Here is a 24,477-nt window from a genome sequence, read left to right on the forward strand (position 1 = left end):
GCAGCAGCAGCAGCAGCAGCAGCAGCCCACAGCCACAGTCCTGGCCTCCATCTGTCAATGTGACCAAACGGATCTGCTTTATTTCACACTTCATATATGAAGCTAAGTATTCCATTTTAATCCACACCTCACTTTGGTTCACAGTGAATTGTACTTTGTGCACGATTTATGCGCCAAAATCCAAATCCCTCTGTGTGTATTTGACTCTTAGGGAAAGTCCTCTGTCAGGACCACTATAGTTTATCGTCACAATCTAATTCTCCTTTATCAAACAACTGTCTTCCGAATCTCATTTCCACACTGTGTTTGACGACTGACACTGTAGCAGCATTTCCATTGTGCGAGGCCATGATTTAGGACGTGACTTTGGAGGAATTAGCAGCCAACACCGGGCTAACACACACACGGAACCTCACATGAGACTGGATCCAGTAACGCTCCTTCCCATTATATCATCATCTCGTCACCATCACCTCATTACAACAGCTACTGTCATCCTGTTACACTGCAGCCATGAAAGTCGGCAACATTTCACTCGGTTGATAATGAAACATGAAGTGATAGATCTCTTCGACCACATCCTCCACTGCATTAAACCACCGTAGATAACACTGTGCTCTGTTCCATTTCCAAAAAAGTAAAAATAACAGCCAGCCGTCCCATGTGCAGCACACAGGCCGTGTTGTGATCCAGCCTGCTGTTTGTCTGTCTTGTCTTTTTTAAATCTCTCTCTCTCTCTCTCTCTCTTCCACTCGCCCTCTTTCTTTCTTTCTTTCACCTACTTCCACTTTTATGGCTCGGACTATTCTGAACAGCTCCTCCAGAGTTTTCTCTCTCTGTGTGCAATTTAACGTTTCCCCTCAGTATTTTGTTGCTTTATTGCTTTACAGCTGAACGCAGACAGACTGCGTCATGAAGCTGCAGCCTCCTCAGGATAGTGGGGGCGCCAAAACAAAGTTAAGGTCAAGTTAGTAGGATGTACGTAGATATTCTTCCAACAACATCTGCACAACGTTGTTTTTTCGTGAGGACGTGGTCATTTTTATTCAATAAATATCGACTTTGCTCTCGTGTGAGTGAGTTTTTTATTTTTAATGCGGTTGGATTGGTGAACAGGAATCCAGCTCTGCACGCACCTCATCTCAGGGCTTTAAATGCTGACGTTCAACTACTTTTTGCAACAGTTTTTGAAGCCAGGGCAAGAAAAAGATTGAGCCTAAAACACATAAATATATGTTATTATATATTTTATAACTAAATTGTAAAACAAAACAACACGTTCTTATATATTTTTTAAATGTATCACTAGTAAAGTTTCTAAATTAAATGTCCAAATTATGTTGGAAGTTATTTTCGTTCTTAAATATTTTACACGCGCTTTTACACATTAAATTAGACATTTAAGTTTTTGGCACGAAGTAAAGGAGCAGCAGCGCCAACAGTAAAAGTTGTATTACGTGCCTAGAACTGTTTTATTTCATTTTAAATATAATATCAAAATACTAATTCACAAAGAAACAACGTTTGATACAACGACATACGTTACTTATTTACGTTAATGTAAACGTAACATTTACTTGTCATTTGTTTAAAACTAGAAAGGAAAACAAAGACGATAGTTTTTAAATGTGCTAAGGTTTAAAATAAAACAAAATAAATCTCAAACAAACGAAGACAATCAACTATTACTCAAAAACAAACCAGCAACAGGTCGCCATGTCAATTACAAGATTTTTGTTTTGTCAAATGAGCACAATTTTGAATAAATAGAAAATATTTACTCTGGTCGTTTTCGTTGTTTGTCTGTTATTTTAGTGTGAAGTGTAGAAAGTGTCTGAAAACAGAAAACGCCGACCACAAAGATGATTTTACCCGCAATAACAATAAACCAGGTCGCCTTTGAGCTTCTTTAAACGTGTGTGTGTGTGTGTGTGTGTGTGACCTTCAAACTCAAATCACTGAGGAATTCTCTATTTCTGTCCTTCGTCCAACATCTACAATGCTACTAGCATCACAGCTGTGTTTCCAGTGCTATCACAATGATAGCATTGTTTCACACAGTGATGAATAATATATATATACACACACACACACACACACACTCTCTCTCTCTCTCCAGCACACACGCAGAGGTACACGAGCCTCAGAAATGTGGAGTAAAGTAAATGATGAAGTAAATGGTATTAAACGTCATACTCACGAGTACAGAAATGAGGGTCGAATCTTACTGGAGACGTGTTGTTGTCCGCTGAGTGGAGTTTACTTGACAAACACCTAACACACACACACACACACACACACACGCAGGCAGAGGCCCTGAACACTGCAGCCATGGCTGTTTAGGTGCAATAAAAGGATTTGGGCGCAGAGGTTTGTAGCTGAATTCTTTTTGGACATCACCTAGACCACAGACGGTCACTGCTACATTTTTTGGACTTGGCAATGCAGTTCTTGGTGATTCATGTTTGCGGATGGCTTAGTTTATGTTCCTCTGTGAGAGCTAAATTCAACTTTTGAGGCATCTGCAGTGTTTACATGCCGTGGTCTGTTTGATTTGGCAGTTTGAAGACGCGCTCATCTGCACGAAACATTATGGCGAAAGTACTAAAGTAACGAGGCAACAAATGTTTTGGCATTCTGTTGGTGAGAGGCTTTAAAGCTAAGGTGTGTGAGGATTCATTTGTATGGTTTGCACTAGTGTTCATATCTGAATTTAGTTCCACTCTGCAGTTTGGCTTTCTTTTTTTTCTCTTTTTTCTTTATTGTTGGTGCATATGCGTTTTGCAGCTCACTGCGGGTCAGGGGGGCTGGTGTCTTACACTTTTCCCCTTTCCTTCTTACATCTGTTTGTGTGTATTTAAGTGTCTTCCAACCATCACGACGCCCAGGGTGTGTTATATGCAATGAACCTTTAAATGTATCTGAATAAAAAACCTGACTTAATGGCTCGATCCTGAATCACGTGCCATTCTGCAGCAGCAGCAGCAGCAGCAGCAGCAGCAGCAGTGGTGCAGACCCTGTGCATGGCCTTGGATGCCATTATCGCCATGCTCTGCATCAAGTAGCCTATGGAGGTCAACTCCAATGTTTCCAGCCTATTGCTGCCACATACAAACATGCCTCCCCCCTCTGCCTCCTCTCCCCCTCCTCCTCCAAACGTGTGCAGATTGAGGAATGAGCCTTTGCGGCTGTCATTACATATCATTACACGACGAGGATGGAGCCGCTGTGACGCTTTAAATCAAATATTCCAACAGTGGTTCACAAATTTCTCAGATTTTTTTCTTCCGCTCTCTTGCTGAGCTATAGGGTAAGGAGGCTGGAGAGGAGTTTCCTCCGCAGCCCGGGAGCCAATGAAGTCTCTTGCATGCGCTCACATGCGTTTTCTCCGGACAGGTTTTAATGACTGATATTATGTATGGTAATTTCTTAGCTGGATCACATGACACAATTACCTCAAGAATCGATCAAGATGTATTGCAGGTCTGCCTACGTTTCCGATTTTTTCTCCCTGGCGGTGTCTTTCCACGCGGCCGTGGTGCTGCTGGTAGTGGTGCTACAGATGGACAAAGTTTAACACAGTCGAGCCGCCAGTTCCTCTCCTCCCTTGCAAAGAGGGAAAGGGAAGAAAAGATATGACGGAATACGATGATCGCAGCTGCGCGTCAAATATGTATTTGCCGAGCTGTACTTATTACGTTTCGACGCCCGATTTCACCTCAGTCTCCTCGTTTTTACCGCAGACCACTTCGTGCCAGGTCAATTTCCCTTACTCTCCCAACATAGCACAGGTCCAACCTGTGCGGGAGGTCGCTTTCAGGGACTATGGACTGGACCATCCCAGCAAATGGCACTACAGGGGCAATTACGCGTCTTACTACTCTACGGACGAGATCATGCACCGGGACTTGATCCAGTCCTCCAGCAGCAGGGCGGAAGTCATTTTCAAAAACGAGTCCTTGTACGGCCACCACCACGCTGGGACCAGCTCGCCCTGCAATTTCTTCACCAGTGTGGGCCGAAACGGGGTTCTGCCCCAAGCCTTCGACCAGTTTCTTGACACTCCTAACACGGACAAGCTGAGCGCGGAGGTGGCCAAACAAAAGACGGACTGTGCTGCCGCTAGTTCTGCGGCCGAAGGTGGAGATACTGCCGGTGTCGGTGCAGAGAACCAGGCTTTGACCAAACTGGAGCCGGAGCACAAAGCGGATCCGACGGGCAGCGTGGACGAGGACTCATCCTCCTCCAACTGCGGCGACAAGAACAGCCAACAGAGTGGGTATCATTTTTGTTAGTCCCCCCTGTCTTTGTCTTCATGGATATGAGGTGTTCACTTTAGGACAATGGAGTGTGTGTGTGTGTGGACTGCACTGTCTGTGTCCAGGGTTATGTGGCGCTTTATAAGCATGCAAAAGCGTTTATATCCCAATAAGATCTACTTTACGGTTGTAATGGTATTTACAATGGCTAACCCAGAGTTTTAAAGGCTTCTCGGTGTCTTGTAAGCGTGAGGGGTTTGTTGAATATTATGTACTGAGGGGGGGATTGTTGGGAATGGTGTTTGGACAAAGTTAACATTGCGTGATGTGACGATATAACGAATAAATCTGTGAAATGTGCGCAACAGTGTAAGAATGTGACGGGACAACAACAGAGTATGCGTTAAATCAGTGCAGTAAACTTCATTTTGATGCAAATTCCTTCAGCATGTGTGTGTGTGTGTGTGTTTGCGTCAGAGATGGAGGCCTTTGTGCTGGGGTGAATAAATAAAAGCCTCTGTACATGTCAACAGGACTTTACATCAAATCTCTTCACGTCTGTCAACGTTTGTCACGTTTCTCTCCTCCCAGCTCCGTCCACCAAGTCCAGGAAGAAGAGATGCCCTTACACCAAATACCAGATCCGAGAACTTGAACGAGAGTTTTTCTTCAACGTGTATATCAACAAAGAGAAGAGGCTGCAGCTCTCCAGGATGTTGAACCTGTCGGACCGTCAGGTGAAGATTTGGTTTCAGAACAGAAGAATGAAGGAGAAAAAGCTGAACCGAGACCGTCTACAGTATTTCACCGGGAATCCTTTATTCTGATATTCTGACACACACACACACACACATACAGACACACACACACACACACACACACACACACAAAGACTATTCCTCTTCTGTATATTTGAATTATACCGATTTCCCTTTCAGAAATCTCACCTTGACAACACAGTAAATTCCAGACTCCTACGGTGATTTCCATTCTGAGTTTATTTATTTTTTTCGCTTCACCTATTCGCGCTTTTAGCGCCACCAAAAATGTTTCTCCCGCAGAGCGTCAGCGGCCCCTTTGGAACTATTTAAAATAAACTCTCTGTAGGAATTGTCTTTCTCCATGTGTATACTGTAATGTGCATTTATAACAGACGCATGTCATGTACGTTGTGGTGTGAAATAAAGTAGAGACGACAAATAATGTACTATAGTGACACGAAGCCAAGTGTGCGGGAAATTCTACACAAATGTCTTGTTGACAGGACGGAGAATTTGGCGCTTGCAGTCCAGTGTATGGTCCGGTTATTTCCTGGGTTGTTTACTAAACCTTGAACCGTCTAGACGGTACAATAAAAGCAGCTGTAAACGGCCTAAATAGGGGGCTATTGGACTTTGGCATCCCAGCCCCCTGATCTTAAGAAGAAGACCTCTCTCTTTCCTGTCCTGACCCACAGTAGCTTCACTCCAGGCTACAAATGTGTGGAGAATCCCACAGACCTCTGCGCATCTCGTCTATATTTAGCTGCTCTTTGAAATAGCAGTGAGATGTTGCAGTGTTATCTGCGATTTGAACAATGGATTTAATTCTGTCAAGGAGAGCCTTCTGAAAAAAAAGGAAAAAGATAAGTAATCTTTCAAGTTTATGTGTTCGTGTAGTGTATAAAATGGCAGTAATTATGGTTGTGACGCCAGCCGACGTGCTGCAGAGGAAGATGATTTCTAAATATAACCGAGTAGAGGAGAGAAAAAAACCAGCGCCTTTTCTTTATTAATGAACGCAACCCTGAGCTCCAGCTTGGTGACAGTGGAGGACGAGGCACCGCGTTCACCTCAGCAGTGACTAACATTTTTATTTTTCTAATGGATAAACTAAATGAATGCGATGATTCCTCTTTTTCTTCCCGCCTCCTCTGATGCTGGTGTTTTTATTTATTTTCGCTCCAGGCCTGTGCTGCAGCAACAATTAGGCCTTTTTCCATCTCTGAGCGAGCTTCACGAAAACATTAGGACGGGATTTAAAGCCGTTTTTTTTTATTTGCTGCACTTTCCCAAAATGGCCTGTTAGAAAACTGAGGTTTCATTAAGCGTTTAATTGGCTTGTCATCATGTCCTACAGTGAAACTGCATTACCAACTGTGTGCTGCCTCTCACTGTTCCTACTTGTATCCACATGAGGGCAGACTTTTGCTGCTGTGACTGCAGAGTGGGAAATGCAAAGAGTTGAGACAAATTTAACACACAAATAACTGCACGGAATCCAGGCGGCTGGTGGAGGAATTATGCGTTCGATGCAGTTTTTATAAATATATTTTTAATTATGATTCCACACGCATCCCTCGGAGATCAAATATTCACTTTGAGTAAAAGTTCAATAATTGTTTTAAACGCCTCTGGTTGGAATTCAAACTATTTCCACGGTGCATTTGCTCTAGAGATATAAAAACGCTTTGGTTTATGGCTACACATATTTGTTGTTTTTTAAAAGTTATTTCTGTATTTCTTCCTGTGTCCATGGGCAAACAAAAGGAAAGTGAATTCTGTGTATTATCTCCCGCACAGGAATTACATTTGCAAGTCATGTTCAAGTGTTTTTGAAAAGGCTCGGAGAACAAAAGGAATGTAACAATTCTCGTGTCTTTGTCATGTGAACTTTATAAACCTCGATTTGTGGCTGAAGGCCACACACTCACGTGTAGGCCAAGGAACAGCGTCTGAAAACCACTGTGGTCGTGGAAATAACTACACTATTATGACGTTTTTATTGGTATTATTATTATTATTATTTTCAGATTTCAGATTTTGCAGCTTTATACATTTTACCGTCACCGTTTACCTCATCTCTGTCATTTCGATACGGTGAAATTTCGATATATCTATATATTTACAGCCGAGCTGCGCTCCTCCACTGAAGGCCTTTGTCGTTGGTAAAAACATTAATTTCACCAAAAATGTATTTGTGTCCATTTCGTCCTTGAGTCCAATATTTTTTATTCCTACATTTAAAGTGAAATTATATATGTTAAAAAAATTATTCTAACGAATATAATGATCGAGTTGATGAAGGATATATTCCCATATATAGAGATTTAATGCTGAATGTTATCTCTGGACCATTGTTATGATTAGAAGAATATAATTAAAGCAAAACTATTGTCCGTGTCTTTAAATGTCTCATTGAAATTATATTCCCGCCCAACTTTGTAAAATAATAATTATAATAAACCCACAGCGTGCCCCCAAAAAGGTGTTGAAAAATAAAGAATATTGAATTTGAACAGGTCTGTATTTTTGTTGTGTGAAATCCGCAATGTCGCTGCTCTGCATGCTGCACATGTTTATTCAAAACCAACTGTTAATAGCCTCGTAAACAACTGGGATGAGGTTTACTGCGACACAAACACGCTGTTTATTTTAAACTTGTCACGTTGATACCAAAGAGAGAAATATTCCCCCAGACTGAACATAATTTCTACAGTAATTTAATTAATATTCTTTCAAAATAAATATTTTCTTTGCTTCTTTGAAATAGAAATATCCCTGTGTGTGTGTGTGTGTGTGTTTGCAGACATTACAGAGAAAAAACAATATTTCATTTCCCGACGACATAGTATTTCCCCATCATTGTGTTTAAACGTCGAAAATACACTTTGTGACAAATGCAAAACAGCGACATTGCCCGTGTGTAATAATAAAAGACACATTTCTATCTGGATTATATGTTGGCCTTAATTTCGTGGTTGTAAAGCTCCTAATGTTGACCTTCATGCATATAGACCTGCAAATGATTTGTTCAAGTTTTATCTGAGATTTTACTGTCCGGGTCTTCCATAATAAAGGTGATCTCCTGCAGGACATGTCGTTGGCTGCTGCTGCTGTTGTTGTTTTCTTTCTTTTGTTTCATTTTTCTTTTTTTTTTTCAAGCTAAAGTGGCCCAAAATGAGCACAAATAATTAAAAGTAAACTAAATAACTCCTTAACAGAACTAATAGATATATTTCCATCAAGAGTCGTTTATTTCTTTTGATTGTAATTAAAAGTGAAACACAGTAAACACAGACAGAACGCAGTGAAGGAGAATTCCTCCAATAATATGAATGGATTTTATGCAGGCACTTACATTGATACAGTCAGCAGTTGTCGCCTATGCGCCATATAACACACAGACACACACACACACACACACACAGATACACATTCACATCAATGCATAGACACTTTCAATGTCTGACACAAAGACACATGTGACTTCACTTCGTTCTGTACTTTTCAAACCACGTCACAGACACAGATGATCTCTCGCCTTCCTTAACGCGATAATTGCCCATGTTTTTTTCTTTTTTTTTTTGGTTTATTATTGAGCAGCCCTGTGTGCTCCAGCCCCGTTGTGTGCAAAACCAATTTCAAGTCCGTGTCGTAGGTGTCGCTGTTGACCAACGTCTGCATCCGCAGTGCAAAGGAGCGCGTGCGGGCGCAGAGGAGGCTGCGTCTCAAGGCCATTTTCAAATCTCATTGGTGGGCTTGTCATGTGGTCGGGAGGCATCCTGACTTACACGGCGAGATTGTTTTTCCTATAGATATGTCAGCTTACAAAGGACATCTCTCTCCTCCAAAGAACCGAAGCACCCCCCAAAATGTCTTTCCCCAGTAGTAGTAGCTCTCCTGCGGCAAACACGTTTTTGGTGGACTCTTTGATTGGTGCCTGCAGGACGGACACTTTCTACTCCTCCAACGGCAGCAGCAACATGTACATGCCGCCCGGCTCAGAAATGGGAACTTACGGAATGCAAACCTGTGGACTCCTGCCGTCGTTTGGCAAAAGAGGGGAGGTCGGCCACCAAAATGTGGGCATGAACGTGCACTCGTACATACCTCAGCTAGACAACTGGACTGATCCGGGTAGACCGTGCAGAATAGAGCCGTCCAGTCAGATGACAAACTGTTCCTTCTCACAGAGCATAAAGGAAGAGGGCAACTGCTGCATGTACTCCGATAAGAGAGTGCAGAAAGTCAGCGTGACTGAAGTACCTTCATATTCTAATGTCGCTCCCGAGTCCTGTTCGCCCGACGGTCCAGAAATCCCGGTACCGGGCTATTTCAGGCTGAGCCAAACTTATGCCAATGGGAAGCATCAGGAAAGCTACTGCCACGAGCCGCCGAGCCCAACACCAACACTGATGCAGCTCAGTCGGCTCACCCCGAAACCGCAGTCCACATCTTCCACCACTTCATCTTCGTCCTTAGAGGTGGAACGGAAAAGTGAGGAGATCCTCCAGCTGCACGAGCCGGAAAACTCCAGGACTCCTGTCCCCGCGGAGAGTCCGGATCCAAAGTCCGGCTGTGAGGAGAAGAGCTGCAGCCTGGAGGCGCCTGTGTCCAGCCCTGAGCTGCAGCAGCAGCAGCAGCAGCAGCAGCAGGAAGGGAAAGGTGGGGTTTGTTGGCCACAATCAAAGCTTTTATCTCGTGGCTCTGCAGCTTTGAGAAGGCTGTAGTATCATAAAAGCAAGTATAAAACACAAACAACCCCGAAAGTCGTAATGTTTAATGAGAGTCTTTTCTCAGGTTGCAGTTATAGGCAGCAGAGAATGGTTTAACCATGCAGCATGCATGCTCTGACGCTCCCTCCTCCAACATATTAAGGTGGGTTTTGTTGGCCACAATCAAAGCTTTTATCTCGTGGCTCTGCAGCTTTGAGAAGGCTGTAGTATCATAAAAGCAAGTATAAAACACAAACAACCCCGAAAGTCGTAATGTTTAATGAGAGTCTTTTCTCAGGTTGCAGTTATAGGCAGCAGAGAATGGTTTAACCATGCAGCATGCATGCTCTGACGCTCCCTCCTCCAACATATTAAAACTCACAACATTTGAGTTAATGATAATCCCAAGTACTGTGCAAAGAAAAACGGTCTGCAAAAAGAACCGAGTATCCGATTGCATTTTTTTCCCTGTTTAAAATTCAAAATTAATTGTGCAAAAAATGGTGCATTTGCAGCTCCAGCTGTGCTGTTGCACAGATCACTGTGCAACTGTGCAAAATATGACTGAACTACTTTGGGTTAGAAACTGAATCATAAAGTGAGTCCTCATAAAACAATCATTAAATTACACTTGGAAGGATTTTTTTTAACTTTTAATGAAATTAATTGATGTGGGTTTTGGTGACGTTTTAGGTTGTATTATTCAGTGTGGTTGTGTGTGTGTGTTTTGTGTGTATTTGTGTGTGTGTGTGTGGTTTGATCAGCTGGGGTTTCATTTCATTTCTCTTTTATTAGTGGTGGCACACATTCATGACTGACTAATAACCTCTCCTGGATATTAATTATTCTGGGAAGGCGCGTTTAGATATTGTGTGTGTTATTTCCCAGCGGTGAGATGTGGGAGCAGCAGGTGAGATTGTTGCTTGGAGAAGAATCCCCCTCCTCCTGTGTGCAGATGCTAAAAATACACGCATGTCTCTGATCTGACTCTGATTCCACAGTCTGCAAGAGCGACACGGCGACCAGCAACTGGTTAACAGCCAAGAGTGGCAGGAAGAAAAGATGTCCCTACACCAAGCACCAGACCCTGGAGCTGGAGAAGGAGTTCCTCTTCAACATGTATCTGACCCGAGAGCGCCGTCTAGAGATCAGCAGGAGTGTCAACCTCACCGACAGGCAGGTCAAAATCTGGTTCCAGAACCGCAGGATGAAGCTGAAGAAAATGAACAGAGAAAACCGCATCCGTGAACTGACCTCAAACCTCACTTTCTCCTGAGCTGCCACGTGACGAGTGCTGCAGGCTGAGGTTTTTATTTTCATTTCTAATGTCTCCCGTGTTCACTCTCATGGTTCTGGTGTCACTGGGATTTTACCTACTATTTCAGCCAAACTGACTCTCAGTCATCTGTGCCATGTTGGAGTACATTGTGTGGCGTCTCGTAGCCGTTTATTTGTTCATCAGGGTAACACGTTTTTTTTCTTCCCTTAAATTTATTGGAGAAGTCAACTTCTCTCTCTGCCTCTCCCCCCTTTTCTCCTTTCTCTCCGTACAGACATGGATGTATTCTGTTGTGTCGAGGTGGACGTTGCTTTACCTTTTTGTCGTTTTAAAAAAGAAGCACATTATTATTATTATTATTATTATTATTATTATTATTATTATTATTATTATTATTTTTATTGCTAATTATATTATTGTTGTGAATAGTGTAAGATTTCTTTTGCAGCCAGTGAATTGTTTCTATCCGGGTCTTTTAAAGTGACGGAGAACCAGCCGTTGTTCATCTGTGAATTTTAAACGCATGTGTGTGGCATGTAAATACTTGCAATAAATGGATTGTCAAATACTGTAGTCTTTAATTCTGACTGTGTGAATAGGTGTCCACGAACTGTGTTCTCCTCAGCTTTCACTCTGAGAACCAACCCGGTGCGTCAGTTTCCTGGTGGTTTATTTACGTAATGACTCAGAAAGTATGACCCAAAATATTCCTTGACTGAAGAACAACGTTCTCAGACTCAGTTCTAATGTGTCACTGATGTCAATTATTGTGTTGCGTTTGTGCTTCAGTCGAACTGGCATGGAACTAAGATCTGAAATATGTATCGTTTAATCCAGAAACACGGATTATATATGTTTTGTTGAAATCTTCCTGCGTTTTTAAATCTGAAATTCGGCGTATAAGTTACCAGTACACAAAACAACAAACGTCATGAACCTAGCAGGAAAAACGGTGAGATATTTGCAGAATAAGGGCCACATAAATTCAAACCGAAGCGTTATTTTTTTGCCGTTTTATGCCGCATTTCACACGCCATTGTCTTTACACGAGGAAACGTCGTCAAACTGATTAATCGAGGGTTGGTTAAGCGAATAAATATGATTTTGTTTTTATTCCTCGGGCCAAGCCACTGCTACAGTAGTATATAAAGTGCTATGACAGCTTGTTCATGATCAAATCCACAGACAGAAATCTGGTCCTATAGAGAAGACACGCTGCACTTTTTTTTAGGCAGTACAATGTACATTTCGCTAATTATTGATGCAAAACAAACACAGAATCATACCGGACAAAGATTCTGCAAAAAACAAAAAAAACAAACACAGAAAAAAAAAATCAAACGCAATTTAAGATTGTTCCCTTTGAATTACAAGAGTAATGAGCAAATATACTTTTTCTGTTTTACTGACGTCACAGGCACCTCATAAAACATTTATTGATACATAAATGGATTACTACTTCTTTGGAATTAACACAATAATTTCACAACTGTCACCAAGTTGTGAAGAAATCAACAAAAGCCAGAGGGGAAAAATATAAAGATATACATACATATATATATGTGTGTATATATATGTGAAGGTAAATGGCGTCTGTTGTTTTTACAGCGTTGTTATTACGTGTATTTTTACGAGGACTGCGTTGAGTCTATAAAGTATTTTACAGGCACGGAGGGCTATCAGCAAGATATTAGGAGGGTTTTCTAACATGGAGATGTAAAGGATTCTGTCTCTGTGTGTGTGTGTGTGTGTGAGGAGGGGGGGTCTTATTCTTTTTTTGCACTGTTGCAACATCCTGCAGCCACAGGCTGGTGTAAAACACAGCAGAGAGAAGAAGAAGAAGAAGAAAAAAAAAATCATTTGCATTTTTCTGAGCGGTACTTTTCGCCCTACAGTCACAGCTTTATTGTTTCTGAAGTGAAAATCTGAAATGAAGTCTGGCCAAGAAGAAAAAAAAGGAAAAGAAAACACGAGAGGAAGAGCTATGGAGAGAGCGCAAGGGCAGGATTGATTTACTTGCTGTATTGGTAAATATGACCACGTGATCCATGTAACCAATCCCTGTAGATGCAGGCCAGCAAAAATACCATGATTGTTCATAGAGGGAAGCTTGTCGTAACAGTGCAAGCCCTATTATATGAGTAGGAAGAGATCAAAAATGTCTTCCAGTGGTGCGCTCACTAACGGCTATGTGGACGCAGTCATGGGCCCGGAGCCGGAGGATGTGTACGGGGCTCGGTTTCTCCAGGCTCCACACACGGTGGCCCCCAGGCCTTCAGGTGCCGGGGACAACGTAGACTTCTCCTCCTGCAATTTTGCACCAAAGTCCGCCGTTTTCCCCTCTTCCTGGTCCTCGGTTCACCCGCAGGGGATTTACCATCCGTACGTGCACCACCACCACCAGCACCACCACCACCAGTCCCATCTGCCCGCCTCGGACGGCAGATATGTCGGCGTCCGCTCCTGGATGGAGCCTCTCTCCAGCCACGTCTCCTTTGCAGGATTCCACTCCAACAGTCGCTCCTACGGGGCCAAGCCCGAGCCTGTGCCGCCGAAAGCCGCCGTCGAGTGCGACACGTTGGAGGCAGAGACGCGGCCGCTGCCCGCGGAGGAGTTCGCCTGCGGTGGAGCGTCCGAGTGCGCGGAAAAGACGAACCAGGAGCAGAGTGGAAGTGAGCTTTCCAGCCACTGCAGCGACTCCAAAGAGGAGAAACAACAACAACTTGACCCAAGTAAGTAAACGAAATAGCCAGTGATGATTTACAGCCCTCAGAACTGTATGAGCTGGGTGTGTAAAACTGGAGGTTTTACTAACCTATAAAAGTGTCTTAGGCTATAGCACGGCTCGGGAAAGGGAAGGGAGAAAAATCCAAGCAGATAGAAGGGTTATTACAGAGGGATCTTTAAATGTAACAGCCGGGAAACCCAAAATAGACACACAGGCTTCGATGATAAGGTCCTACCCACAGACTGGATTTAGGGAGCAATTATTTTCATCTTTTTTTAATAAGGACTCCACGGGAGAATCGAAGGGACCACGGGTGTAAAGTCGTCTGTTTGCAAAAATGTTGATTTCAAATTTGGATTTATTTTATTTTTTTGCAAACTCACCAAAGCCCACGGAGGCTGTAAAGCCATTCATTAAATTATTACATTTATTTAGTAAATGGTGTGTCTTTTTAATGACTTATTTATGCTTTGAGTATCATTTCTTTTCATTTCTTTTTAAAGACAACCCTGCTGCAAACTGGATCCACGCACGCTCCACGAGGAAGAAACGCTGCCCCTACACTAAATATCAGACTCTGGAGCTGGAGAAGGAGTTCCTCTACAACATGTATCTGACCCGGGACCGACGCTACGAGGTGGCCCGGATTCTCAGCCTAACCGAGAGACAGGTCAAGATCTGGTTCCAGAACAGGAGGATGAAAATGAAGAAAATGACCAGAGAGAGAAGCGGCGGTAAGGAGCTGCTGTGAGAACCCGGACTGTTGTCACTGCTGCTGCTGCTGTCGGTGCCATTTCACTCCTTCACGACGTTGAAGCCATGATGTGAACATTTGACTTTAACTTCCTTCACTGGAGCTTCAACAGTAGCCGTCTCTGAGGCGGATTAAGTACTTAAATATTGACAAACTCTACAAGGCCAGTGCACAGGGACTGGTCTTGTGGTGACTGTGGCGCGCACACGTCAAGATCCTTTTGGATTTTTATTTTTGTGCTTGTGGTTTTTTTTTTCAATTTTCTTTTTTGTTTTTACGTGTTTACACCGTCTCGAGGTGGGATGCTGGAGCAGTTTCTCCGCTTTGTAAGAAAAAGAAAAAAACACAAGTTGGCTTTAAAGCACTGCCTTTGTAGTTGTAAATATTTTTGGACGTGTGTGTGTATACGTAAACATAAAACACTTAAGCTAAAACACGTTGCTGTTTTGGACAAAACATAACGCGCACACATGAACATGTACAGACGTTTGCATCACAAGATGAAGATGAAAAACATAACCCTCTGCTAACATCTTTGAAACTCAACAATTTGCAGTATTTTTTCAACTTAAAAAAAAAGAGCCGCGCCTTTCGCTGCACACTGCTTCTGGTTTATTTATTGGCTGTTTTATTGGGAAATGCACATCAAATTTTATTCTGCGAGGCCTTGTTTGCACACGCGCCGCTTGACTCCAGAAAACTGAAAACAGTCTTTATCAAACTTTGATCGATTCCTCCATGTGCAGACGACACAATCAAGACTTTAGATAATTTTAGCAGAAAGTTGTTGTAATCTCTAGGTTTGGAATGGTACAAACAACAAGTCATAAAGAGTTTACGACGGGCCGAGGTGTCAGCTGCGGATTTCCAATTTATTGTTCAACATGTAGGAATAATTGTTTTAAAGCAGGAAGAAACGTGGGCCAATAAAGCCATAGAAATGGCTAGACGTCTGGCCTAAATGACTTTATGGTCCTGGCCAGTAATTACACTCTCCTTTGAAACCCCCCGAATTTTCTCTTTAGGCGTTTGTGTGTGTTGCTGACAAACAGAACCGTAGACACCTCTTTCTTTTACCTCGGGGTGTCTGCTCTGTGAATTGTTCCAGAGGAAATCAACCCCCAACGGCACCACCAACACCACCTTTGTAATGGTCACGTTTATTCACCAACTCCACTTCCCATCGCTGGGAAGAACAAAAAAACTTAACTTTGACTTGTATACAAGCTTTTGCTCCAGATTTGATGAGTTTAAATAAAATACATTTTCTGACACAGGTTAGAATTACAATTCCTATCAAAAATGCTCATCTCTGAAGCTAATATTGTTTATTTATCTTTGTCCCAATTAAGCAGAGCTAGGTTTGAGATTATATTCTGTGCAATGCAGTGCTGCTCACTGATGTAAATGAGAGCACTAGAGGGCGATGTTGTTCTTTTTAGCCTCAGTCAAAGCAGCTCTTCCCCATGCAGACAACACATGGACAGCACAGCTTTGTCCTCATGGATCCATTTATCTATATAAAGAAAAACAAGCAGATCTTCTCCAGAAAGAGTCAAAGATTTATTATCGTTCATATTTTTTTAAGATGAAAGCTGCTCTTTTAGGGAGTTGACGTGGATTTAATTGTAAAAAAAAAAAAATTAAATCTACACGTCTTTGTTCCATTGTTGTGTTATTTTCTCCAACTGTTACTGATGGCTTCAGGACTTTATACTGCGGTATTTTTCAGACAACATGTCAGAATTATGGCAGTCCATTTTCTTACCGACCTTGTATAGAAACATGTGCAAATAGTTTAAATTTAACTTGAAGATAAAGCACAACTCTTTGAAAATTTCAGTTGTAGTTATTCTGTCTATGAACGTCTGCGAAATAAAAACAGCGTAGACCTGAATAATAATAAAAACTAAAACCCTGAATTTTGCGCTTACAAAATTCCCTGTGCTGCCTCTGGATTTTATTATGACCAACTCAATCACGAATTTAAAGAAAACGGCACCGAGGTTGAGCACAAAGGTAGAGCTGGAACGCAAATGAAAATGCATATAAATATGTGAAGTATTTCCTGCAGCGATTTCTTTCCATCTACTAATTTAAAAAGCATTTTAAGTTAAATCAAGGCGCAACAGAAATAATTAGATTGTTAGGATAATGTGTCTCATCCTACACAAACACAATAATTTAAACGCATTGAAGGCCTGTATTAGCTGTGTCTTTTTAAGGCCTCAAATAATATTACGATTTTTCACAAATTCACTAGTGTCCTTTATTATTTAATTCATTGTTGTTGTAACCTTTCCCTGCTTCGTGTATAGATTATTTGTTTTCCTTTGCTCATGTTATCGTCAGCGGCTCAAAGACATAGTCAAAAAGAGATGATGGAAAATAAGTAAAAATGCCGTTAGAAAAACTGCACAGTCTGCATTCCCATGTTTTCATTGACCCACATTGATACTGCATTTACTGGTTTGTAAAGCGACATGGCGATTATTTTAATCCGCGTCTTTGGAGAAAACTCGACTCCAGACTGTCGACGCATGTGCGCCACAAACAGCATTACATGCCGTTCACACTAAGCAGCGTTCATAATGCCACAGAGACAGTGTGTTCAGATGGAGATGCGTTCGTGCCTCTGCGTCAGTCTGTCTCCCTGCCTGCATGTCCTTGGTCATGTGTCTCCTTCCTTCAGTGGTCAAACTCACTGCGGGCCGTGCACCAAGTAAGGAGGTCAGTTATTTCACTCTCACCATCAGCTGTGGCCTGTGTTCAGGTTACACTCTATTTGTTGCCACACTTCCACGGACTAAGTCCGCTGATATGTCTGTCATGTCCAAGATGTAATGGCTGCGACAGTGAGTCCTGGGTAACAGACTCCACCTGTAATCAGAATAATGTCGCATTTTTACTAGAAATGACGGTTAAAATTATCCGGATAAATATAACATACACAACTAAACACGTTTTCCACGCGATTCACGTTGCTATTCAGTACAAATCTGTGTATAGGTTTGCACATTAGCATATTTGCTAACCGTTATGTTGCTACTTTGTTTAAATAAAATGAACAGGCAAAAGTTTGCAAAAATCGTTATGGAAAGGATTATGGGTTTTAAAGACATCTAAAGTACTTTAGAGTTAGCCAAAGGAGTATCTTAGTAAACTGTATACGATAACAAACAAATTGGCTACAATTAGCCACAGATAGCTTAATATTAGGATGTTCTAAATCACTGGTTAGCCATAATCACGGGATTTGGTGTCCTCGTTAAATAAAAAAAAAGTTGATATCATAGGACAAAAATAGCTATAAATGGCTAAATGTTAGCCTAACATAATATGTAGCAATTCGTTAAATCGGTACCTAAACTGTAACACTGTAGCACAAAAAAGCAAAAAGAATATTCTAGAATAAAATAGGAAAATGTTACAGGCAAGAAACTAATTAACCTAAATTAAAGTTGTTTAATAGTTTAGTGGGTAATATATTTTTGCAAAGTTTATAAATTGATAAATTTAGTTGCAATACACTTCAAAGGTTAGCCAAATAATGATAACCTTTACAACAAATGCTAACAATGTTTAGCTCTGCTCAAACAAGGAAAAGAAACCAGTCGTTTGGCCAAATATGAGCATTCAGGGTTTTAAAAACCCTTAAAAACTGAGAATAGCTGCAAATTATTTCTGATAAATATATTAGCTACTGATTTTTGTAACAAAATAGATATAAAATAGTCTAAAGTTTTGTTTGTTTTACATAACAAAAGAACAGTTAGCTCCTGAAGATACAATTCGTTAAAATAATTAAAACTAAATAATTAAACTCTCAATAAATAATTATCTGAAGATACAATTTGTTAAAATAATTAAAACAATAATTAAAAAATAATTAAACTCTCAATAAATAATTATCAGACATAAAACGATAAAAAAACGAAAACACTGTTACGTCAAACAATAAGTCAAAATTGTTAGCGTAAAAATAGCAAAATATCAGCGAAAACTGTTACGTCAAACAATAAGTCAAAATTTTAATGTCCGAAAACACCCACCACGTCCTCCATTATGAAAATAGATAGAACTGAGAAGCCTGGGTATAAAATGTCCAACCAGGCTTCCGTAGCACAAACAGCTACACAATGCTGGCAGGTCACGATGGACTAAACCTGGTATGTCCAACATTTTATAGCAAGTCGATTAGAAAAATCTAATAACTGAAACAATCAACCACCAATACACGGAAGGCATATGTTAGATATGTACATTTTTTAAATTTTGCTTTATAATTTGTAAAATCTCCCGACTCCTACTAATACAGTATGCTGATGATGCGTTTGAAGGCTAAAACAAATGTTAGGAAAACGATGACAATGTTTACTGACGGTTTAGAGAGAAATGCATTTTGAATTCCGTGAAATAAATAAATATTTATTCTTCAAGTTTGATTCGCAGTAAATGAAAAACAGGCGCCTCTCTGCTGCTAAAGGTGTAAAATACACGCAGAGCAATAAAATGACATTATCAGTGAAACGAACCCGAAGTTGAAACGAGAACAGAAGAAGAAACGTTCAGTCCTAGTCAACATGTGTCCTGAGGGTTAATGAACATCAATGCAGCAGGACATCTGAGTGCGAGTACATTAGGTTACGATATCATAAAATACTCTGTATGTCGTTACATTTAACTCTTTAAAGCACGTATCAAACGCATTCATGTATTTAAAAAATATTTAAACTTTATATTGTGGCGAGGTTGGTTCTTAAACCTAACTATTTGTTGTGAGTAACCCACAAAGATGTTCTACATTACAATATAATATATGTTAGTGAGATTATGTTTAGTTTAGATTAAACCAGTCATTCTTAAGGAAAGGGTCAGGGCCCACAAATGGGCCACATGAGATCTGTTTCTGGTCAACACTCCGCCATATTTTTCATGATTTTTCAATACTATTGCTCAACATCAATCAGCATGTTTTAGTACAAAAAGGTTGGGCTTGCTACATTTTTAAATTTATAATTAAGAAAGCAGGAAAATAAATATGAATCTTTGATTCAGGCAGATTTGGTCACAATAAATATGTTCAATATGTTTTCGACCAAGGCAAAGAAACAGCAGAGTAATTTGGAAACATAGAAGTCAGCTCTGCTGGTTTGCATGCACACGTTTATTACGTTGCTGGAGGTAACACTGCTGCACACACACATGCACACACATGCACACTCACAAACCTTTGTTTGGCTACTCTTGTTAGACTCTGCACTGACTTGAATTCATTTCTACACCTAGTAACCACAATCTTATCTTTTACAATCCTAATACTCATGATACGACCTTGTGTTTAACTCAACCTTTTATTATCACTACAACAAAACCTCAGAAACGACAATCTGCCTCATTTGGACTCAGCCTTATCCTCAAAAATGCATTCAAAAGATTCAGCAATGCTACCAAATGCTATTTATAACAAAAAGGTGTCACTACACTGATGACGTCATACATATGTGGAGCCTTAACATTATGTCGAATCATTTCCTTATGTTTATGAATAGGCTTAGGGAGTATATTATACTGACTAATCCTAATCCAAGTGACTCGCCTTTTCAGAGGAAGACGGTGTGTTTGGTCTTATATTATATTATATTATATTATATTATATTATATTTTATTATATTATAATATATTTTATATATTATATTATAGATGCTCGTTATAGATGCTCATTAAAACAATTCTTTTAGTACAACGTGGCACTTCCCTCTCCCCCACTCCCCTCTTCTCTCTCTCTTTCTCGCTCTCTCTATAGTCAACACCTCAGCGTTTCTATTGAAGACCGAAACCTACGTTAATCCAAATTTGCCCTCTGCAGTGCAGCTAAATAATCCCGCCACATTACATTTGCCTATGTTGCTCTATGGTTTCAATACTGCCATAGTTGTGAAATGCACCAAATCCTTATCTCTTGCGTCACAGACGTACACACACTCTCCCTCCCTCTCTCTCTCTCTCTCTCACACACACACACATATACACACCGTCAGGCAGGAAACCAGAGACAGACTATAAATCGCACAGGCTGACTCTGGCATGCCACCAGAATGTAGATTCTCATTCAGGCAGGTCACAGTCCTCCAACATTTTTGCAGGATAAAATTGGGAAAATGTTTTGGCTGCAAACGGCTATTCTCACAGACTCATCTGCACAGGCAGCTGGTATAATAAATAAATAAATAAATAAATAAATAAATAAATAAATAAATAAATATGCACGAATAATTAAAAAACAATTCTCTCTCAACAGTTGTACGGAGACTGAGACCGTTACAGAGATATACGTGCAATTTTAGAATGAATCTAAGATCATGCATCACTGCATTTGAAGCCAGCGTCTCTTTATTGCTACGAAAATGTTCAATAAGTATATTGCACGTCCAGGCAGTAGCACCGAGCAGTGGTGCAGTGTCTGGCTCATTCAACTGGACGTAAGCTTAATAGTGGCACACATGAAAAATACATACTGAATGTGGCCTATTTTTTTTTGTAAGTTTTAAAGTCTTTTCTAGCAAATATGACGTCATTCCGTTCTTGAATAACACATATACAGCTTGTATTTAGATATGTATTTATTTTTATTCTCTTTGTGTAACCAAACATTGGTAAATACATATTCAGTTGTCCATGTCTCGGACATTTGTGGGTCTTAATAAAATATTTCGAACGTTTTGGCATTATTTGGTTTCCCCGGCTGTGGCGTCCTGGCTGTGCACAGGCCTCTGGGGTTTATCTGACACAACGCCTTATATTCAGCCACATTGGTAATTCGACTTTGGACAAAGCTTTTATGTAATGTAAATTTATTTTATTTCAAATAGTAAAATGTAAAAAAAAAATAAAAATAGCAGCATAATGTGTTTTCCTGTATTTATAGCTAAGTTTAAAAAACATGAAAAAAAGAAAAAGATGCATTTTTCTATTTTAACTTTCAAAAAAATAATAATAATATGTTTAATATAAAATAGAAAGAAAATATCTGGCGCCAGAACCTGCTGGAATTGTTAGTCGACCACGAATGGAAACACAAAACAAAGGAGAAAGGCTGCTGTTTTTTTTTTAATCTCCCCCTTCTTTCTCATAAAGGACATGGAGGGGTTTGTGCCATTATGCGCAAAGATGGGGGGAATTGCTGCTGCTGCCTTTACTGCTGCTGCTGCTGCAGTCGAAATTCCTTTTTGTGAGCGGAGAATTTACAACTTGGTAATAGACCTTTTTATGTGCCTCCATCGCCTGTCATTGGATGCCACTGGTCATGTGTGAGAGGCAAACGTCTTCATGGCTCTTTTCCTGATTTCCCTGCAGATTTGGTTTCCCACTGCATTCTGCTGCTGTCTGTGCTGCTCCAAACCCACACGCCCTGCAGGCTCTTCACTCTTCAGCTGCATTTATTTCTTTAAAACAACCCCAGTTTTATTTACTGCTTTATTTTAAACGTCCGACCTGCGCACATCCTGCGGCACAGACAGATCAGCCCCGGGGTCTCCTGGATGAGAAGAACTTGGTCGGTGTCTGACTTGGTCATCCACAGACTCTGACCAAAGATGTTGTGCACCACAGCCCAGGTGGACAACATGGGATCCCTCCTGGTCACAGGTATGACTTCTCTAAAAGCAATAGTGGCTCTAATGTGTGTCTGTAAGTGTGTGCATGTGTGCGAGTGCATATGAAGTTTGACAGCTTCCTGTTTCATTAGTCATGTAAATGAGCGGAAGACTCGCTGCTATTAGACTGTGGCGAATTCACGTGTTTCTAGTTGACATGGAAATGATCTGTTTTAGCATTTGTGACGCAGACTCTCATTATTATATTATTATTATTAATGCTGTTTTATTTCGGATGAGTCAGTAATGTTGTTAAAACGTCTCATATGTGATATTTTGTTACAAGAATGAAACATGTTTTAATGTTTTATTAAATGTGTTTTAAAAAGGTCCAGACCCCGGCTCATCCATTATTACGCACCGTGCGTGATGAGGGTGTCTGGGTCTGACTGCTCTGTTCTTCTCTTTTATGATCTTTTCGTTTTCAACCAACGTTTCCTCTTTTGGGTTTTCGATATGAATCTGCGTGTACAAGCATTTTTCGTTTCCATTCCTCTTCCTCTCGGTTGACACAGAACCCAAACTTGTATGATTTTCACGTTCCAAGACCATCTGTGAGGCTGTGCTGAACCCCACAACATCTGCACACACACAAACACACACAGAGACACACACACACACTGCTCATTGGCCCGAAAATGCTGCACAAAACTGAATACAAGACTAATATCAAATCCTAGGTGCTTTGTTTTCACACATGCATGTGTGAGTGTGTGTTTTTAAGGAGGTTGAGTTTTCGTAGCAGTGTTCAGCTGCCTGGAGATGGGGCCAAGTGAACAAAGACAGTATTTCACTGTTGGCTGACAGGCAGCTGCGAAAGTATTTACAGCCTCACTGCAATGCGGCAAAATGGATCCTGGAAAACAGGGCAGCAGTGAAAGGCACAGAGGAGACAGGGTCCAGTCAGGACTGGGCGGTTAAAGAAGATTCTGTGATTTTTCTGTGTTTTCGTTCGTTTTAAAAACCATAGTTTTACCCCACAACAGAATTGGATACATTTTAACTGGTTTTTCAGAGTTTATAAAAGGATGGAGTTGTATTTCCAGCACAATTTCAATCACCATTAATGTCCTCTAGTCCCATTTCAAGGTCTTTGGATTATTGTGATTGAGATTATCGTGGTTTGGGAGATTCCTTTCTTTTGTTTTACGAGATAATTAGTGTGCATCTTTACATATTTCTTATCCTGGGTATATTTTCATTTCATTAATTTTCCAACTATGTAAAGCTTCTGATATATTTTATTTTTAACCACATCCTGGTTTTAATTGTTTAGCTGTATTTATTTACTCCATATATTAACATTTTGTTGTTTATTGTGATTTTCTTTTTCGTGTGGACCAAACACTCCATAAGTGTCTAAATGAAGATTTCACATGAAAAAAGATTTTCAATATTACTTCCGATATCAAATTACTTTTATGTATTTTATGTTGATTACATTCGTGCTCTTGGACACCTATTCGAACGTTTAGGTCGATTTTTAAATTTCTTCTGCAATAATTTATGTATTTTATTGACGTGCAACCTTTTAATTTAATTATTTTATTTTAAACGTTCTTTAAAAATGTAATTTCAAAATTTTATTTGAATTTTATTCATATTTTCTTTCACTTTCTGCCGTTTATTTACTAACAAGACGAAACATTATCAACTGCGACTAGGCCTGTTTGCCTTGGTTGATATTTCTCTGTGAGAACGGAAAGGTCGTTAAAATTCCAGCAGAAGGCGCTGTTGGCCAACAGTCGGCCTTGCTGCTTCCATTGCTGACGCTTCAGCGGCAGCTTCCTGAGCGCTGTGATTGGCTAATACAGATCACATGATCTGTTTCATTTTTTTTTTTTTGAAAGCGCTTCTAGAGGAAGTGCGAGATTCCGACAGATTGGAGCAGCTGAACTGGTAAAATTAGCTGCTTTTAAACTACACTGTGGTTGTTGTGTCTGTTCTGTCAAGGTTTTATCTACACTTATGCAAGTCATTTTGTTGCTTTTAGTTGGCTTCTTCTAACTTTCTTGGCCTCTTCTTCTTTGTCCTTCTTCATCATTAAACGTGTCTCACCGTGTGTTGGAGGCTGAGGTGGAGGAGAGAGAGTTTAGTGAAAAGTTTGGACAGAGATGTTTGGATGCAGCTGATCAAACAGTGTGTAAATAAGACATGGGATGTTGGAGATGAAGATGTCAGAGGTTAGGAACACCAGGGAACCCACAGATGAACATTATAGGATGGTTGGTGTGACTGTGGGCGAGGTGTTCCACTGTGGCCACTCCTGCAGGAGCACCAAGCTGTGACTGATTTCATAAACCATGGTGTCTTCCTGTTCATGTGA

At 40.6% G+C, this 24,477-nt stretch overlaps 3 protein-coding genes across 4 annotated transcripts; all 3 read left to right on the forward strand.

The window, feature by feature from the left end:
• The first annotated feature begins 2,994 nt into the window (after nt 1-2,994).
• hoxd11a (homeobox D11a) lies at nt 2,995-5,494 on the forward strand. The gene is made up of 2 exons (XM_008328310.2): nt 2,995-4,275; nt 4,851-5,494. The coding sequence occupies exons 1-2, from the start codon at nt 3,636-3,638 to the stop codon at nt 5,084-5,086; spliced, it is 876 nt and encodes a 291-aa protein (XP_008326532.1). The 5' UTR covers nt 2,995-3,635; the 3' UTR covers nt 5,087-5,494.
• A 2,879-nt stretch (nt 5,495-8,373) lies between these two features.
• On the forward strand, nt 8,374-11,426 carry hoxd10a (homeobox D10a). The gene is made up of 2 exons (XM_017039824.2): nt 8,374-9,685; nt 10,737-11,426. Exons 1-2 carry the CDS (start codon nt 8,893-8,895, stop codon nt 11,009-11,011), a joined length of 1,068 nt encoding a protein of 355 aa, XP_016895313.1. The 5' UTR covers nt 8,374-8,892; the 3' UTR covers nt 11,012-11,426.
• A 1,254-nt stretch (nt 11,427-12,680) lies between these two features.
• hoxd9a (homeobox D9a) lies at nt 12,681-22,778 on the forward strand. 2 transcript variants are annotated; one of them, XR_003052272.1, is made up of 4 exons: nt 12,681-13,746; nt 14,246-17,226; nt 21,634-21,750; nt 21,853-22,778. XR_003052272.1 is itself a non-coding variant. In XM_025063989.1 (2 exons), exons 1-2 carry the CDS (start codon nt 13,152-13,154, stop codon nt 14,491-14,493), a joined length of 843 nt encoding a protein of 280 aa, XP_024919757.1. In that variant the 5' UTR covers nt 12,681-13,151; the 3' UTR covers nt 14,494-18,058. The 2 variants fall into 2 exon arrangements, 1 of the variants encoding a protein (XP_024919757.1); XM_025063989.1 differs by lacking the exons at nt 21,634-21,750; nt 21,853-22,778 and having other exon boundaries at nt 14,246-18,058.
• Nucleotides 22,779-24,477: the final 1,699 nt, after the last annotated feature.

The sequence above is a fragment of the Cynoglossus semilaevis genome, chromosome 16 (genome assembly GCF_000523025.1).
Source record: "Cynoglossus semilaevis isolate Cse_v1.0 chromosome 16, Cse_v1.0, whole genome shotgun sequence".
NCBI lineage: Eukaryota > Metazoa > Chordata > Actinopteri > Pleuronectiformes > Cynoglossidae > Cynoglossus > Cynoglossus semilaevis.

Coding starts and splice junctions, on each gene's coding strand:
- hoxd10a (XM_017039824.2), top strand. CDS start 8,893: ATGTCTTTCCCCAGTAGTAGTAGCTCTCCTGCGGCAAACACGTTTTTG. Junction 9,686..10,736: donor GCAGCAGCAGGAAGGGAAAG/GTGGGGTTTGTT, acceptor CTGATTCCACAG/TCTGCAAGAGCGACACGGCG.
- hoxd9a (XM_025063989.1), top strand. CDS start 13,152: ATGAGTAGGAAGAGATCAAAAATGTCTTCCAGTGGTGCGCTCACTAAC. Junction 13,747..14,245: donor ACAACAACAACTTGACCCAA/GTAAGTAAACGA, acceptor TTCTTTTTAAAG/ACAACCCTGCTGCAAACTGG.
- hoxd11a (XM_008328310.2), top strand. CDS start 3,636: ATGACGGAATACGATGATCGCAGCTGCGCGTCAAATATGTATTTGCCG. Junction 4,276..4,850: donor CGACAAGAACAGCCAACAGA/GTGGGTATCATT, acceptor CTCTCCTCCCAG/CTCCGTCCACCAAGTCCAGG.